An 18,726-nucleotide genomic window follows, 5' to 3' on the forward strand; every position below is an offset into this window, starting at 1 on the left:
TTAAAGAAATATGTTTTGAGGACATGTGGTGAGGCGTTTGCTTCCTATGTCGCAGAAGGGGCCATTCAGCCCATTGTCCATGCTGGCTCCTAGTGGAGCAAACCCATCAGTCTCATTCCCCCCTTCTTTATTTCCCTGCAGCTTCACAGCATCTTCTCTCTCCTGTACCCATCAGAACCCCTTTGATCCTTTTGCCACTTAGCAACACGGAAGAGTAATTTACAGGGGCCAATTTAACCTTTAGAATGTGGGAGGAAACTGAAGCACCACACAATAATGTGAACTCCATGCATGAGAGGTCAGGATTGAACCTGGGTCATTGGAACTATAAGGCAACAGCATTAAATGCTGAAACACAAGTATGCCCCAGGGTGGTCAGCTAATTAAAGAGGATCCATCGCTTGCTGAGGGCTTTGTTTCAGAAAGAAAGTGCTGTTAAGTAGGGCGAAGATGCGTGAATATATTTTATATCAGGTACACAGACGGGCAACCAATCAAGGGCAAGATAATGGAGACACAAAAGACTGCAGATGCTGGAAGCACAAAAAGCTGGAGGAACTCAGCGGGTCAGGCAGCATCTATGGAGGGAAGTGGACAGTCGATGTTTCAGGTCAGGACCCTTCATCTGGACTGAAAGTTAGAGGGGCAACGGCCAATACAAAAAGGTGGAGGGAAGGGGTAGGAGAGCAAGAGCTGGCAGGTGATAGGTGGATCCAGGTGAGGAGCGGTGACAGACAGATGGAGGAGGGGAGAGCGGAAGTAGCGTCTGAAGCTGGGAGGTGAGAGGTGGAAGCGACAAAGGGCTAGAGGTAATGGAGTCTGACAGGAGAGGAAGGTGGAGCACGGAATCAACTGAGGGAGGTGGGTGGGGTGGGGGCAGGCAGAAGGGAATAGTAAGGGGAGGGGAACCAGTGGGAGGAGTGTGTGGGTGATTGGCAGATGGAGAGGGTGGGGGAGGGGAAAGAAACAAGGTGATGGGGACTGGGGTTAGTGTAGGAAGAACTGGGTAGATCAGGAGGAGAGAGGACAGGGACCATGGGGGAGCAATTTACCAGAAACCGGGGAATTTAATGCTCATGCCATTGGGTTGTAGCCTATCCAGGTGGAATATGAAGTGTTGTTCCTCGAGTTTGTGTCCAGCCTCACTTTGGCTATAGAGGGGGCCGAGGACAGACATGTCGGTGTGGGAATAGGGAGGAGAATTAAAGGGCAAGATAACGTATGCTCCATTATGATGGTACAATACAGATATGAAGTGGATATAACAACACAATACTGGGATTTATTTCCTCACAATTTCTGGATTTCAGATTGAAAAGAAACCAACTCAAGCAAAGGGATCTGGAGGGTTATAAATAAGACAAGCTCTTCACAACTCTCTGGTTTCAGTTAAGTTGTCGGCAGGAGCTCAAATAACATTGGCAGGATGTGAAGGGTTCAACGATTTACAATTTGATGGGAAACTACACCTCAGTCACTTCAGCATAATCAGGAACGGTATTTCTTTAGAGTGAGTTAATGGTGTCGTTTCATCGGTGTGAAAAGCCAATAAATTATCAATGCTGATGACATGATTTACAGCAGCCTGAAGCATGATGGAAATGAAATGAGGGCCATAACTCTGTTCTGCGTCTTTTCTCATCTTGCCTGCCTTTCAGTGCTGGCTCATGCAGGACTATGTCTGTGAGTAAATGCTGGTGCAGCAGTCATACGATCAGTTTGTGCAAGTACTAATGGGGAGGGGGTGGGGCAGAGGACAACTTATTCATTCCTGTTATCCAACATGCATGTCCCTTCTTACTGAGGTCACTGAACGATAACCAAACAATGCAGGAAACTTGGCCAATTTCACTCCCTCCCTAATTGGAGTGTTGAGGCTAAATGTGGGATTTTAACCGTTCTCCCACATCCAGTCATAGAGGCTCAGGCTGGAACTTAATGGTGAGTCGGATGGGAACATCAAGTTTTATCCAATCTGTGAACTGAACTTTGGAGTGATACATCATTGAAACAGGAAACACAGGAGGAAAAATCAATCACGGAGGTCATTAAATTAAAGAGGTTTCATCACTTGCTGAGGATTTTTTGGAAAGGCTCATTTCTTGAAACAGATCCAGCGATGTCAGTTTGGTTAACATTTTGCATGTGGAGTACTTAAGCATGTGAGAAGAAAAGGTAAAAAAGGTAAAAAGTAAATACAGAAGGAACTGTCAAAAAAAAAGGCAAGAATCTTTAATTGAATGGATGTTGTCTGTAAACCAAGTGACGTATCGATTTAAGAGTGTGATTTTAACATCAGATATTTGCCTAGTTTACCTGACATTTCAAAATCTTTATAGGCAGTGTTCCAAGACTCAGAAAGCCCAGCCAATGTATTTTCCATGATCTGGATGTCGGTGATGGGACAGTTACATTGTGGGAATTCCACCGCACATTGACAAGCACACTGGCTGTTCTTACAGATGTATTCCCCCTCCGCATTGCACATGATGTAACTTAAGGCTGACTGCACAAACTTCTCCCTCAGGTATTCGGGAAGAACAACCTGGAGACCTACAAGAGCAGAAAGCAAAGGAAAAGGTGTTATTGATTTTATTTAACACTGTCATTGTCACTGGAATACAAAAGATAGTCCTTGTCAAGCTGAGAACAATACCTCAGCTAGTTTATGGCAATTTCTTCAGGGCAATTCAGCTCCTGAAATAAAAGTAATCAAATATTTAAAGAAACAAAGATTATATTGAGCTTGCTCAAGTTTAATAATGGAATGTTTATTTATATACATAAGAATCTCGCTTTAGCCTGGGATACTATTCCAGTTTTAATTCCTACATTGTAATAGGCAAGTTGCTGTCAATGTGCACTGTTGTTACGGTGTCTAACAGCCCAGCAAATTTAATGTATCACATTAATCTCTCACTCAAACTTAGCTCAAGCGAGGTGCTGATTAAAAAGTTGCAGGTGTGGGAGTGAATTACATGTTGGCTCAATGCACAGCAACAATTTGTTGCAAGATTTATGGTGCCACTGGAAAAGCCGACTACAACTCGCTGGTAGCTGGTCCAAGAAGCTACAATGATGCCAAGCAGTCTCTGTTGACCTACCTGGCAGGATAAGGAGGAGGTTCTGATGAACCTGGGCTACATGCATCCTTGGCAATTCATCAGAACTGTCTCTCTTTCTACAGAGACTACCCCTGACAGTCTGACTTTTATAATAGTTTCTCTTTTTATTTCATATTTCCAACATTTGCGGTATTCTACTTTTGCAATTTGGCCGATTATTCCCGAGATCATTTTTACAGCTGATCCTTGCATGATATTTCCCAACTTATTCTATATAGAAAATAATGACAGTCCAGTGGGGTTACAGACCAGATGGAACGTTGAACTATGATAATGTGAGAACTGAAAACAGGAAATGCTGGAAACACTTGGGAAGTCAAGCAGCATCTGTGGAAAGAGAAGTAGAGTTAATGTTTCAGGTTGAAGACCCCTCATCAGAACTGGGTAAAGAGAGAAAAGACAATCATTCTTAGTGGCAGAGAGGGTGGGGAAGGGGCGGAAAAGACAAAGAGAATATCTCTGATTGGATGAGGCCAAGGTTGCTGTGGTGATAAACCATCGATGAATGTGAGAACCATGGTTTAAATCCACAAGTTTGCAGAGTCACAGAATCGTACAGTACAGAAACAGGTCATTTTGGCCCATCATGACCTTGCCAACCATGAAGTACCTACCAATGCTTTCCCTTTACCAGCACTTGGCCCGTGGTTTTCACTAATTTGGCAATTCAAATGCTCATCTCAGTAAGTCTTAAATGTTGTGAATGTACCTGCCTCCATCAGACACTCAGGCAGGGTGTTCCAGATTCCAACCACCCTCCGGGTGAAAAATAGACTTCCTCAGATCCCCCCAAAACCTCTTACCCCTTACCCTATGCCCTTTAGTTTTTACCTCTGCTCTGGGGAAAAGCATAAATGTCCACCAGTCCTTTACCTCCACAGATGTTACCTCACCCACTGAGTTCATCCTGCAGCTTGTTTTGTTTTGCTCCAGATTCCTAATTTCCAGTTTAAATATCCAGTTTAATCCCAATTATTGTTTCAGATTAGATCTTTTTTCTTCTGTCTCTGACAACGCCAAACTATTGGATGCTCTATGTCACAAAGAAAGATTTGAGAAAATGCTTTTCAGTAGCAGCAATAGATCAGATAATAATTCTGCTAACTTGATAAGAATTTCAAGTCCCATTGCACTTAAAGGCTCCCCAAAATCAGAACTTATTGGAGTTCTATCTTTGTGCTTTCCTCAACATGTCATTTATTTTGGAAAGTGATTGTTTGACTCTTTTATGTGTTGTCAATCTTCCAATTGGCCGGCTCTGCCACATGGTTTATTTCTGTGCTGTTTTAAGTCTGCAATAATTGTTGTACCAATAAGATAAGTTCATTTCAAGGGTAGTTCAGGTAAACTCTTCAGCGTGTGTGAGGGAAGTGTGTCTCTGCAGAGAGGGTGATGGTGAGCTAGAATGGGTTGGCTGAAACCATTGATCTTCTGGACTCACCTGAACGAGTCCGATATAGCAGCTAAAACATTGCAGGATGATATTGTGGAAAGATGAAAGCAAATGGCTGAAGGGCTGAACTTTCTGAAGATGTCTCATGATATAAGAGAATGAAGAGCTGAATCTGAGTGACAGCTCTATCAGATCCAAAAAGCAAAGTGCAAGATGATCTTTGGATTTGATATCCTTTGCCAGAACTGGATCCAATTAATACTCATGAAAAAAAGTGTTCACACCCGAAACGTTATCAGAAGCTATCAGGGAAGTATAACTAAGACAGAGTTTGACATTTCTAGCTCAGGGATATCATGCTGCTATTGATGCCATTTAGTAGGTGAGTAAGCCATTCAAATTAAGAATGTACTTGATTTGACACTTTGTTTTCGTCATCTTTTATCTTATTCTGATTTTGCTAATTGATTGGGACAATTTTGTCATAAAAAGATTTATGATCAATCTTTTGGTCAACTGAGCTAAGATATAAGGTATCTTTACTAGTCATCAAAACACACAGTGAAATGCATCTTTGCGTATAGTGTTCTGGGGGCAGCCCACAAGTGTTGCCACGCTTCCAGTGCCAACATAGCATGCCCACAACTTCCGAACCCATATGTCTTCAGGACGTGGGAGGAAACCAGAGCACCTGGAGGAAACCCACATAGACACAGGGAGAACGTACAGACTCCTTACAGACAGTGGCCGGAATTGAACCCGGGTCGCTGGCACTGTAATAGCGTTACGTTAACCACTACACTACCGTGCCTGCCCTACTATTCCTTAATATAGCTCTGTGCTAAAAGGGCAGGCACGGTAGCATAGCGGTTAGCGTAATGCTTTACAGCGCCAGCGACCCGGGTCAAATCCAGCCACTGTCTATAAGGAGTTTGTACGTTCTCCCCATGTCTGCATGGGTTTCCTCCGAGTGCTCTGGTTTCCTCCCACATTTCAAAGACGTACAGGTTAGGAAGTTGTGGGCATGCTATGTTGGCGCCGGAAGCGTGGCGACACTTGCGGGCTGCTCCCAGAACACTATGCAAAAAAGATGTATTTCATTGTGTGTTTCGATGTACATGTGACTGATAAAGATATCTTATCTTATAAAATAATGTCCTAATATTACTGTGTTGGGGAGCTTTAGGCCACAAAAGGCATCGTGAGTGCAAGTTGTTGTTATTTTTCAAGCCAGCTAGCCTGTCTCAGAAAGGGGAACAATGGGTTTGTTAGACTTACCATCAGCATTAACACATGGAATGCCGGAGGAACTCAGCGGGTCAAGCAGCATCTGTGGAGGGAAACGGACAGTCGACGTTTTGGGTCGAGACACCGCACCTTGACTAAAAGATAGAGGGGGAGTACCCAGGAAGGACACGTGGCTTTGGTAGTGATTCTGGGTGAGCAAGCGGTCAAAGAGCAGAGAAGTGCCCATGTGTTATCATCAGCATTCCTGGATGGGGGAGGGGCAAGCTGGAGGTGAAGCACAAACAGATTCCTGTTGCAGATCATCAAGCAGTGATTCTCTCCGGGAAGCATGCTCGACCAGAAGCCTGGGAGGCCAACTGGCTCCTGAGGGAGCTCATACAGTCTGACCCACCAATGGTGAAGTGCTTACTGGAGAATGAACCTCAGTGAGAGTCAGAAAGATAAACCTGAGGGAATACTATTGTCTGGAGAAATGTGACAAACCGCTGCAACTTTTCCCTTACGCTCTCCATCAAGAGTAGGACCCATGGGTGAGATCACAGCCAAGTAATCACCTTCAGGCAGGTACCACTGTGTGCATTTTTCCTTGCAGGCTACGTCCCCTTTTGGTACACGGTAGAAACTGTAAATCTTTCCTTCAGCAAGAAACTAGAGGTTGCTTCACGAGAGCAAATGAAAATGTATTTTCCCTTCACTCTTAACCCTTGGATACAAGGGGATATCATTGAGACCTACCAGATGCTGAAAGGCCTGGACAGAGTGGATGTGGAGAGGATGTTTCCATTAGTAAGAGAGTCTAGGATCTGAGGGCACAGCTTCAGAATAAAGGGACGGCCCTTCAAAACTGAGATGAGGAGGAACTTCTTCAGCCAGAGGGTGGTGAATCTGTGGAATTTATTGCCAGAAGGCAGTGGAGGCCAAGTCATTGGGTGTACTTACAGCAGAGATGGAAAGGTTCTTGGCTGATCAGGGGGGTTAAGGGTTATGGCGAGAAGGCAGGAGAATGAAGTTAAAAAACATCAGCCATGACTGAATGGTGGAGCAGACATGATGGGTCGAATGGGCTAATTCTGCTCCCATATCTTATGGTCTAACTCCATTAATGCTGGCAGACCCAGGAAAAGTTTTCAGCAACTGGACACCAGTGGTGACCTGAGATGGATATCATAGCAATAAATACCGATGGACAAACTCTAAAGCAACTACTCAATGCCAAAAGAACAAAGACTGAATGTGAAGCAGTCCTGTCTTGAATGATGTCAGAAATTCAGTATTTTTGGAAGTCTGATATCTCAAGCTCTCCAAAACAATGTAATGGGAAACATTTTTTTCCAATGTATGTTTTCTGCCATTTGACCTTCCTGAGGCCTTGCAGTGGTGTTTTCAACTATTCTCGCTCTTCCTAGAATGCAGGAGGTGGAATAGTGAACTTGGCCTAATGTTGGTCGTACCAGCACTTAAGAAATAAATAAAGAATTGGCACATAAGAATGCTCTGCTGCTCTACTAAGATTTTTCGTCAGACTATATACGTCAGTGGTCCCTCCATTTGTAGCTTCAGCTGAGCTCAGTTAGCAAGACAATATGTCTAATACAGAAAATATTGATTCCAAGCTCCACCAGTCCTTCATCATGCATCATAATTCACTTGTCACTGAGCTGGGGGTGGGGCACGGATCAGGAGTTGGTGGGGAAGCTAGGTGATATAAGATTGGGAGCATTGGAGGGTCATTTTGTAAGGAAGTGGGGCAGGGGAGATGATAATTTTGGGAAGTAAATCAGCTAACCTGCCATTCTCCCATGTTGTTACCGCTGGATTATGAATGACCATGTTCTCCTGGGAGTGGTCTACAATGGGACACCCCCAAGTCAATGTGCTGCAAATCCCAGTCCAACATTCAAAGTAATATTGCACCAGGAATTACATTATTCCATAGGGAATGGAGTGCAAGGATTACAATTTGCTTTGGCTTAAATTGACTCTTAGCCACATAGCTGTGAAAAAGAATGTTGCTATACAATCAAATTCTCAGGTAATTCAGAGTAAAGGCGGATACAAGAAAAGGCCGGGGTTAGTCAGCAAACAAAAGTAGATTCAGAGGCACAGGTAACACACTTGCATCCATTTTCACAAAAGAAAAGAATGCTGCCTGTGGTCACAGTAAAGTATGAGATATTTGGAGAGGACACATATAAATTACAGGAGGTACTTAAATGGTTAGCAGTGCTCTAAACAGAAAAAATAAAGTGATATTAAAAACAGAAAATGCTGGAAAAAATATTGGAGTTTGTGAAGGAAAGAGATGTGGCTGTGGAAGTTAGCCTTGGTCAACACCTTACTAAAACCGAGGAGAACTTCTTCAAGGCTGGCATTCCTGGGAGAGAAGTGGCATTTATCTCCTTTCATTTCAGATTTCCAGCATCTGCAGGTTTTTTTTTATTTTCATTGAGATGAGATGCTCAGGTGAGTACGGGTGGAACTAATGGTGGGATGGGCACCATCCTTCATTCCTCCTTAAATAATAACCTGAGAGTTCAGGAGGATTGCAAATGATTAGTCCTCTTGGAAAAAGGGCACAGACGGAAACCTAGGTATTGGAAAGCTGTTAGTATCAGTGATCGGGGCTTAGCCGTTGACACATTAACTCAAGATAAAACTTACAGTCACTTGTGAAAAACATGGATTAGCAAAGAATACTGGCATGGATCAATTAAAGGTAAATCAAGTTCAACTTGCTTCATTTCATTGAGGAAGTAACAGAGAATGTTCCATGCTATACTGTTCTATGTTCAATTAGTGTAATATATAAGAAATTTCAAAAAAGTGTATGTTAAGGTTCACCAAATTCTCCCATGTAAGACTTTAATTTTTCCCAAAGGTCAGAGGTTACCCAAAGGTCCAATAAAGAGGGTGGATTTATTGGTTGATGAAGAAGTGACAATTACCGTAATTAGGACGTAAGGAAAAACAGACAACACAAAACAGATGTAATGATTCTTTTGTGACTGGTTGGTCAGTCACCCAGTAAACAGCAAGAGGTATCAGCATCAGGCCTAGGCCACAATGGTCTTCTTGGGCTTTTTCATTTTGTGTTAAACAAGGTGCTAATTCAAGGCTGTGGGTATAGTTGCCTGTCTTTTACTTTCCATGCACAGACTTAGATACGCTTTTATAAGGGCTTGGCAAATAATCCTTATTTCAATGACCTCAGCCCATTAATGAACAAGACACAAATAGAGAAAGTATCTCAACTAATTTGTGCTTGATTGGGTAACGTAGTCATAATCCTTCCTTATCTCTGGCTTCACTCGCAATCTTGCTATCTCCTTTCACCTAAGACTGCTATAATGACACAACTGTTTTACTTATCAGTATTAATAATAAGGTCTTTCTTTCCCTTAATTTTATGAAGATACTTTTAAAAAAAGGATGATGCATTGCACGAGTAATCAATCAGTGTAATTGCACCTACTGACATCATTATTGTGTGACAAATATGGAGTGCAATGGGTTTGATTATAATTTTGTTTTAATTGTGAGATTAGCGGGGATACACTGAAGGATAACTGTTCAATAGTTCACTTGTTCCACTTAATAAGCAATCAATACTGCACCACTACAGACAATTCCCTATTAAGTTCTTTATGGGGCACAAGAATTAAAATAATGTGAAATCAAAATATATATACTTATTTTAACTAAAAAAAGGTCATATTCTTCATTTGTTCAAACTACAGCCTGTAAGTTTTATTGTGGAGTAAAGAGAAGGAGGTTTGGGGTCACACAAAGACCTGACCTGATGTTGCTTGATCACATTCCTAATAAGCCATTTTGACTTTGTGAGGTAAATTGGTTGCTTTTGGGTTTTTTCGGCAATGGGATCGTTATAATGTAAGAGGAAATTAAATTCTGCCTCTTGACAAAATTTGCACAAATATACTGCAGCTAAATAATAAGATTCCCAAAAAAATAATGAACTGATTAAGCTCAGGTACCCAAAGTTAGGTGAAGTTCCAATAAGCTATCAGTTAGATATGCATCAGTTGAATAAACTGCTAACTATAAACAAGCCCTCCATTCAATACCAGAACAGAAAAAAAGATTTTTTTCTGTCTACCACCTACGGCTGGATGGTACGAATTTCTTTAACTTAATTTTATCCCTGGCATACTTTGTTAGAATTGATTTAGTTACCAGAAACAGAACACCCATTAAACAGCATAAAATGCTGCAAAGTATTTTAGTTTCAAACCACATCATCGATAGTTACGCCAATTTCTACAGCATTTCTCTGCTCTCTGGATATCAAATAATCTGAAAAGAGATTAAGTCTTCCAAAAATGCTGAGAAAACACCAAAGGGACTGATAATGTGGTGGTCCGATTTCCACGGACTCAAGCCGACAGCCCTCAGTCAGAGAAATTCTCCAATTATAATTGGATACGAGTGCTGTGATTACTGTAGGTTTTCACACTGCAGGGAGGTAAAGCTCGCAGCATAATAACTGTTGATGGAAAGGATTCAAATCTGACTTGATCTTAAAGGATGCTGCTGTTACCTTTTGCTGGTTTAATGTTGGGGTAGTTTCTTGCTTACCAAGCAAATATTGCCTTGTTGAGCACTCTTCAACTGTACTGCATGGAGAAATTGTTCTGAAGAGAAATATAACATAAAAGTGGCCGAATTAGACCAGCTTGCCTATGTTGGTTCTTTTATAGGGCATTGCAATACCACTTTGCAAACTAGTGATGCATTTGATTCTATCACCCTTCAGGGAGTGCATTCATGATCATCTCTTGTTGGAACTCACTATGCAAAATATCTCTCATCATCTCTCTGTTACTTATGCAATTTCTGTTAAACCTGTGATCTTTAGTAACTTTCATGAGTTAATCAGTTCTTTTCAGAACTGCATCCCTTTTATTTATCTTCCTTAATCTTCTCTGCTCTAAAAATAATCCCAGCTCCACTAATTTCTTTGCAAAAGTCTTTGGAACAATCCAAATAAATTTCTATTGCACCCTTGTCCTTCCAAATGTATGAACTCCAAAAGTGGGCAGATGAGAAGTCAATTTTGTTTCCTCTTTAGTAATATATCCAATTCTCTTTTGGACTTGAGTCAAAATCCCATCCAGATCATAACAGCACATAGAGGAAGAAGCTAGGTACTTGAAGGAATATACATTGGAGGGAGAGAAGAGTTGCAGAGGGAGGTTGCAGAGAATCATTTGAGACTCACACATGTGAGCATGATGATGACTCAGCATGTTTAACCAATGAACAGCCGGACCATACACAACATCAAGGTTGATCCTTCACCTGTGCCAAATATGTTGACACAGAAACATAGAAAATATTAGTAGGATAGGCAATTTGATCTTTCAAGCCTGCTCTGGCATTCACTACAATCATGGCTGATCTTCCATACCATATTTACCCTCTCTCCCGACACCACTTTATGCCTTTGGTATCAAGAAATTGACCAACTTCCTTTCAAAAACTTAGCCCCCAAAGCTTTCTGTGGTGGATTCACTACCCCCTGAGTGAAGAAATTCCTCCTCAGCTCAGTCCTAGATGTCTTAGCCCATATCTTGAGACCCCAACCCTTGGTTCTAGAGTCCAACAGTCAGGGGAAACATTCTTCCTGCATCCAATCTGTCTAACCCTGTTAAAATTTTGTATGCTTCAATGAGATCCTTTCTCATTCTTCTAAACTCGAGTGAATACAAACCTAATCAACCCAATCTCTCTTCCCATATTGTATGGCCTGCTCTCAGAGGACACAGTGTTTGTGTGCTTCATTCAGAGAAGGGAACAATTTATTACTTATAATTAATACTTGGTGGAAGCACATGATTGTCTATTAAGTAGAATGGAATTAAAGTATGGCTGCCAAGTACTAGTAGCTGAAGAGCCCATTTATAATAATCAACAGCTTACATTTTTATGGCATCTTACCCACACTAAAATATCCTAAGGAATCTTATAGAAGCAAAATCAGACACAAACAGAGGAGATTTTAATGCATGCGACCAAAAGCTTGATGATAGTGATAGGTTTAAGCAAACTGAGACCACAGTAGGTTTGGAGATAGAACTTCAGATCATAGGATATAAATAGCTGAAGACAAAGAAGCCTAATCTGATCTTAACTGTCCTTTATTTGCCACACTAGGTCATCCAGTCTCACCCTGTCAGAGAAATGTCCATTGTTTCACCCTTTCCCCTCCTCTATCTTCCCAAACTAATGTGTTTCTCTCTTTCCCAGTTCTGATGAAGCATCCTGGATCTGAAAAATTAACTGGTTCTTCCACAGATGCTGAATATTTCCAACATTTTTTGGGGTTTTATTTCAGGTTTGCAGCTTCTGCAGTTTCTGTTCTGATTTTCATGGACAGCTGAAGGCATTGTTACCAATCTTGTTTTTAAGGAAGTTGGGAGGTTGGACAGAAGACTAGATGCAGGAATGTACCATTCTCAGGAGAGCAGTTGTCACTGTCGAATCTCACGGATGAATAAGGGCCAGAAGACACGATAACAAATCAAGGATTATGTGAATAAAATCAAATTGACAAAGGCAAGTGACCAGGTTACCTCGTCTGCCTCTTGGCCGGTGAATATTGTTGTTGTTGTGGGGATTGGGGTACCAATTCAGGTACCTAAAACTAGGGAAACAAAGGACTGCAGATACTGGAATCTGGATGAAAACCACTATGATGCTGGAGGAACTACGCAGGCCAGGTAGCATCTGTGTCTTACCATCTCTTTCCAGCGTCTATCTGTCACCTCCTTGTGCCCACCCTGCCTGCCCTCTTTTGTCCACCTATCACTGCTCTGCTTTTCCCTCCTATATATTGGGCTTCCCCTTTTCCTATCGTCAGTCCTGAAGAAGGGTCCTAACTCGAAACGTTGGCCACCTGCTTTTCTCCATGGATACTGCCTGGCCTGCTGAGTTCCTCCAGCATCGTAGTGTTTTTCATCCAGGTACCTAAAACTAGTGTGCATAAGTTTAAGGTAAAGAGGAAGAGATGGGATATGAGGAAGAACATTTTCACCCAGAGAATAGTTGGAATCTGGAACACATTGCCAGACAGATTAATGGAAGCAAGGACTCTGACAACATTTCAGAAGTATCTAGACACATACTTAAATTGCCAAGGCATAGAAGGATAGGGATCAAATGCTAGTAAATGGGATTAGTGTAGGTAGATGCTCAATGGTCAGCATGGACATGGTAGGCCAAAGTGGCAAATGAATTACATGGTGAACTGAAGACATGATTGAGAAGAGGAAATGTAGGAGGCTTCTGAATATTGGAAGGAAGGTGGTGGGATCTTGTGGGAGCAGAGATGTTAGGACTTAAAGTGCTAACACTGATAAAAGGGTAAGACATGAGTACAGAGGAGTGATTGGAATTGGGTCTACTTGTGTACAATTACAAAGAGGAATTTGAAATCCAAGGCAAACGTCTAAATCAATTTTTTCTGGTGTAAATATTTACGGAAGCTTTGTAAGAGCTGGGGTGAAAGAAGTATCATACAAATGGTCTAAATGGCAGTCACTTATCCTTCCTTGGTCAGTATTAATAATCTGACTTCTTCTGGTCATTTCGATACAGTCAGTGTGGAAAACATCTAAACCCCACTTCATCATTTTAATTGAAATATCCATCACAAGTAGAGAGCCTCTTAGCTAATTGAATACAAGAGCAGTGTTATTAAGTCTTGTTTTGTCATTGCCCCAACATTAACAAATTAGATGTTGGCCTTTAAAACAACCTTTCATCAATTCTGCAGTCACGCCACAATTACCAGGATAGAAGTGGATTTGAAAGAGTTCAAAGAATAATAACTATCATCTATTTTTGGATAAGCTTTGGATGATGGAGTGTGAAATTTTATCCTTTCTCCATTCCTATACATGACTCTAATTAGGAAACAAACCTGATTGCTTTCTTTTTGCTATTTTGTAATCTAAAATTCCTTCAGGAGGGTAATTATATGCCAAACAGGATTCTAAATGATGATGCAGTCTGCTGCCTTTCAATTACCTTTCTAAAATTGCAGAGAAACTAAAGCAGGGACCCCCTGTGCTCACGGAACTAAACTCTATATCTTACAGTACTTATTATACATCTCACAGTTGTTATTACCACATATCTGAGAAAACCTGGCTCACAGGAATGACATCTGCTGACTCGCAATTGAATCTCTCCTTGCAGTCAAGAGGACGTCATTGAGTAGTTAAACCTTTAAGCAAGAAATAGCTTCAAATGCAGAAGAATTTAATTCCAAACAATTCCAAGAGAAATACCAATATCTTTTCACATGGGAAATTGTACTTAATTAAGGCACCGAACCAATCACTGGCATTGTCATTATATTTATATTATGTGTGTGGGCAGGGGTGGGGAGTTACATCTGTTGTTTGAAGAGACTATGCAGTTAAACCACAATAATTCCAACTATCCAGTTAATTAAGGTGGGGTAATTGTTAATTTTTGATTATACTCTGCTAAACATAAACTGAGAAGTAGTACGACTTGCTGAGACTAGCTGAGAAGAATTTGCAGTCGGACCAACAATGATAAATTCCTTGCAAGTGTAACGTAACTGCAATTTAAATAAAACAATTGGTCGCCACAGTGGCACAGGTAGTCGAGCCACTGCCTCACAGTTCCAGCAACTCGATTCAAACCTGAACTCAGGTGCTGTCTGTGTGGAGTTTGTACATTCTCCCTGTGTTTTTTTCCCCAAGTGCTGTGGTCTCCACCAATATCCCAAAGACGAATGGGTTGGTAGGTTGATTGGCCACTGTAAACTGCTCCTGATGTTGGTGTGAGTGGTAGAGTTTAGGGGGAGTTGTCGGAAGAATAAAATGAGTGTGACATTAATGTACCATAAATGGGCTTTTGATGGGCAGCACAGAACTGTTGGACTGTGGATCTGTTTTCCTGCTGTATGTTTCTGTGACTCTATTACACCAACTTGATGGCCAATCTAAAACACCTTACTCACCAGGAGCAGTTCAGAGAGGACTTTTGGTACTCGCAGCTGGAATGGGTGAGTTGTCTCATGAGAGAAGGTTAGACAGATTAGGGTTAGATCAGTTGGAGTTCAGAAAACTGTGAGGGAACTTAATTGAAACATATAAGACCCTGAGTGGTCTTGACAGTGGAGAGAATGTTTCTTCTTATGGGAGAATCTAAATCTGAGAATTACTGTTTCAAAATAAAGAATCAGAAATAAAGGGTGCAGAAGAGGTTCACCAGGATGCTGCCTGGATTAGAGAGTATTAACTTATAAGGAGAGGACAAACCTGGCTCATTTTCTCTGGAGTGTCAGAGGCTGAGGGGAGACCCGATAAAGGTTTATAAAATTATGAGAGGCATAGAGAAGGTAGATGGAGTCTTTTTCCTAGGGTAGAAATGTCAAATACTAGAGTACATAGCTTTAAGGTGAGAGGAGGAATGTTTAAAGACAATGTGCGTGATAAGGTTTTTTTTTACACAAAGTGGTAGGTGGCTGGATCTCACTGCCAGGGGTGGTGGTGGAAGCAGACATGAGAGAGGCATTTAAAGACACGCACATGAACATGCAAGGAGTGGCAGGATATGGGTCCTGTGCAGGCAGATAGATTTTGTTTTATTTGGCATCATGGTCAGCACAGACATCATGGGCCGAAGGTCCTGTTCCGTGCTGTACCGTTCCATGTTCTATGGTTTATGATCATTCATTAAAGATGGGTACACGGTGAGTAGGTTGGTGAAAGTTTCCTGGGAAAAATGAGAATGGAGACTTGAGATCAGTTTGTTCAGCATCACCTTTCAACCTGCTGTCTTTTCTTCCCAATGGCAGCATTGCTGAGCTCTCAGTAAAATGCACTACCTGTAAATATGCTTGCATCTTCAAGGAGATATTTTTGATTCATAAAAAAAATCAATATCTAATGAGCTGTTTTTCTCTGATGGAAACCACAAAAAGCAAAGACAAAATATTGTTCTCTTCACCAGAATGTCGTGTAAAACACTGAGGTAAGTAGGGGAAGAAACATTCCCACATCGATCTGTCAGTAACTACAGGCATTAAACAAAAATTTGGAAGACATTTTAAAACAAGGGGCTTTTCAGAACATAGGATGTCATGACAGAAACATTGATAGAAGTAGGACTTCTGACCACTTTAAAAAATATTGTGGATAATGATTTAAATGTAGAATATCTTACAAGTTTCTACAAAGGCCGGGGAGCGGAACTGACTGGACAGGGCTTTCAGAGGGATGCCAAAGACTCATGGATAAATAAACATTATCTGTGCTACAAGAATCTCTGAAACTTTCGGCAACAGTTCACTAATGGTAAGCTAAATGCAGAGATGTGGCCACATCAATGTAGTGGTACCACTCTGGCTGACCTGGGGAAGAAAAAATGCTTTGTTGTTTTGGTCTCCTGCGAAGATTTTAGGAAATTTAGAGAGGGTGATGGGCTTGTCAAATGTTCTTTAAATGTAGTAGATTTGTTCACTGAATATCACAAGATCACAAGACAAGGGAGCAGAAGCAGGCCATTCGGCCCATCAAGTCTGCTCCAAGGAAAGGGAAATAGAAATGAGAAATGGGGAATGGGGGAAGAAGAAGAAAAAAAACTATTCTAATCCCAATTACCGGCCTTATCCCCATATCCCTTGATATCCTGATGATTTAGATATCTATCTATCTCCTCCTTGAACGCCCCCACTGATCTGGCTTCCACTGCTGTACGTGGCAAGGAGTTCCACAAATTCACCACCCTTTGGCTAAAGAAATTTTTCCTCATCTCTGTTTTGAAACTGTACCCTCTAATTCTAAGATTGTGCCCTCTGGTCCTAGACTCACCCACCAAGGGAAACAGCCTAGCCACATTTACTCTGTCCTTTCCTATCAATATTTTAAATGTCGCTATGAGGTCCCCTCTCATTCTTCTGTACTCCAGCGAGTACAGTCCAAGAGCCGACAAACGCTCCTCATACGTAAGCGCTTTTATTCCTGGAATCATCCTCACAAATCTCCTCTGAACCCTCTCCAACGTCAACACATCCTTCCTAAGATGTGGGGCCCAAAATGGCGCACAATATTCCAAATGAGGCCTCACTAGTGCCCTGTAGAGCCTCATCAACACTTCCTTACTTTTATACACTATACCTCTCGAAATGAATGCCAACATAGCATTCGCTTTCTTTACCACAGATCTGACCTGGTGGTTAACCTTTAAGGTATCCTGCACGAGTACCCCCAAGTCCCTTTGTACTTCTGTGCTTTGGATTTTCTCTCCTCCTAGATAATAATATGCCCGCTTATTTCTGCTTCCAAAGTGTACAACTGCACATTTCCCTACATTGAATCTCATCTGCCATTTCCTTGCCCATTCTCTTAAACTGTCTAGGTCCCTCTGCAACCTTCCTATCTCTTCAATACTCCCTACTCCTCCCCCTATCTTGGTGTCATCCGCAAACTTAGCCACAAAACCATTTATTCCATCATCCAAATCGTTAATGTACAAGGTAAAAAGGAGCGGTCCCAACACCGACCCCTGCGGCACACCACTAGTAACCGGTAACCAACCAGAATGAGATCCTTTTATTTCCACTCTTTGCTTCCTGTCAACCAGCCAATGCTCCACCCATTCTGTTATCCTACCTGTAATTCCATGACCTCTCATCTTATTAATCAGTCTCTTGTGAGGCACCTTATCAAAGGCCTTTTGAAAGTCTCAATACACAACATCTACCGCCTCTCCCTTATCCACCTTACCTGTGATTTCTTCAAAAAACTCCAATAGGTTGGTCAGGCAGGATCTTCCCTTCACAAAACCATGTTGGCTAGGACCTATATTGCTCTGCGCCTCTAGGTATTCCGTAACCCCGTCTTTGAGGATAGATTCCAATAACTTTCCCACCACTGACATCAGACTAATAGGTCTGTAATTTCCTTTATGCTGCCTCCCACCTTTCTTATACAACGGAACTACATTTGCGACCCTCCAGTCCTCCAGAACCATGCCGGAATCTATCGATTTCTGGAAAATTATCGCCAATGCCTCCGCTATCTCTAAAGCCACCTCCTTCAGAACCCGGGGATGCACCTCATCTGGTCCAGGAGACTTATCAGTCTTTAGTCCGTTTAGTTTTCCTAGCACCTTCTCCCTAGTAATCTTAACTGAACTCAATTCCATTTCGTGAGACTCCTGACTAACCGGCACATTGCTGATGTCCTCCACGGTGAAGACCGATGCAAAATATTCATTCAATTCCTCTGCCATCTCTCTATCGTCCATTATAATAGCTCCTGCACCGTTATCAATTGGTCCTATATCAACCCGTGTCTCTCTTTTACACCTTATGTATTTAAAAAAACTCTTAGTATCCTTTCGAATGTTATCCGCCAACTTCCTTTCATAATTCATCTTTTCTTTCCTAATGACCTTCTTAGTTTCTCTCTGCAGGTTTTTAAAAGCTTCCCAGTCTTCTGTTTTCCCACTAATTTTTGCTTCTTTGTACGCCGCCCCTTTTGCTTTTATTTTAGCCTTCACCTCTCTCGTTATCCACATTTGTGCCTTTTTTCCATTAAAAACCTTCTTTTTTCTTGGAATATATCTATCCTGCAACTTCCTTATTTCCTGTAGAAATTCCTTCCATTTCTCCTCTGCCGTCCCTCCAGCCAGCTTACTCTTCCAATCAATTAGGGCCAACTCCTCTCTCATACCATTGTAATTTCCTTTGTTCCACTGAAATATCGATACACCAGTTATCAGTTTCTCCTTCTCAAACTTGAAACTGAACTCAATCATATTGTGATCACTGGTTCCCAGTGGTTCCTTTACCTTTGGTTCCCTAATCACCTCCGTTTCATTACACAGCACCCAATCCAAAACAGCCGATCCCCTGGTGGGCTCTTCAACAAGTTGCTCTAGAAAAACGTCCCTTAG

General features: G+C 41.7%; 1 protein-coding gene across 1 annotated transcript in view; it reads right to left on the reverse strand.

Moving 5' to 3' along the window:
* brinp1 (bone morphogenetic protein/retinoic acid inducible neural-specific 1) overlaps positions 1-18,726 on the reverse strand; it is a 286,924-nt gene that overhangs the window by 18,905 nt on the left and 249,293 nt on the right. Inside the window, exon 7 of the mRNA XM_052037091.1 lies at positions 2,317-2,553. Within this exon, the coding sequence (XP_051893051.1) occupies positions 2,317-2,553 (237 nt within the window). The remainder of the gene's footprint in view (positions 1-2,316; positions 2,554-18,726) is intronic.

Source organism: Pristis pectinata, chromosome 23 (genome assembly GCF_009764475.1).
Source record: "Pristis pectinata isolate sPriPec2 chromosome 23, sPriPec2.1.pri, whole genome shotgun sequence".
In the NCBI taxonomy this organism is placed as follows: Eukaryota; Metazoa; Chordata; class Chondrichthyes; order Rhinopristiformes; family Pristidae; genus Pristis; species Pristis pectinata.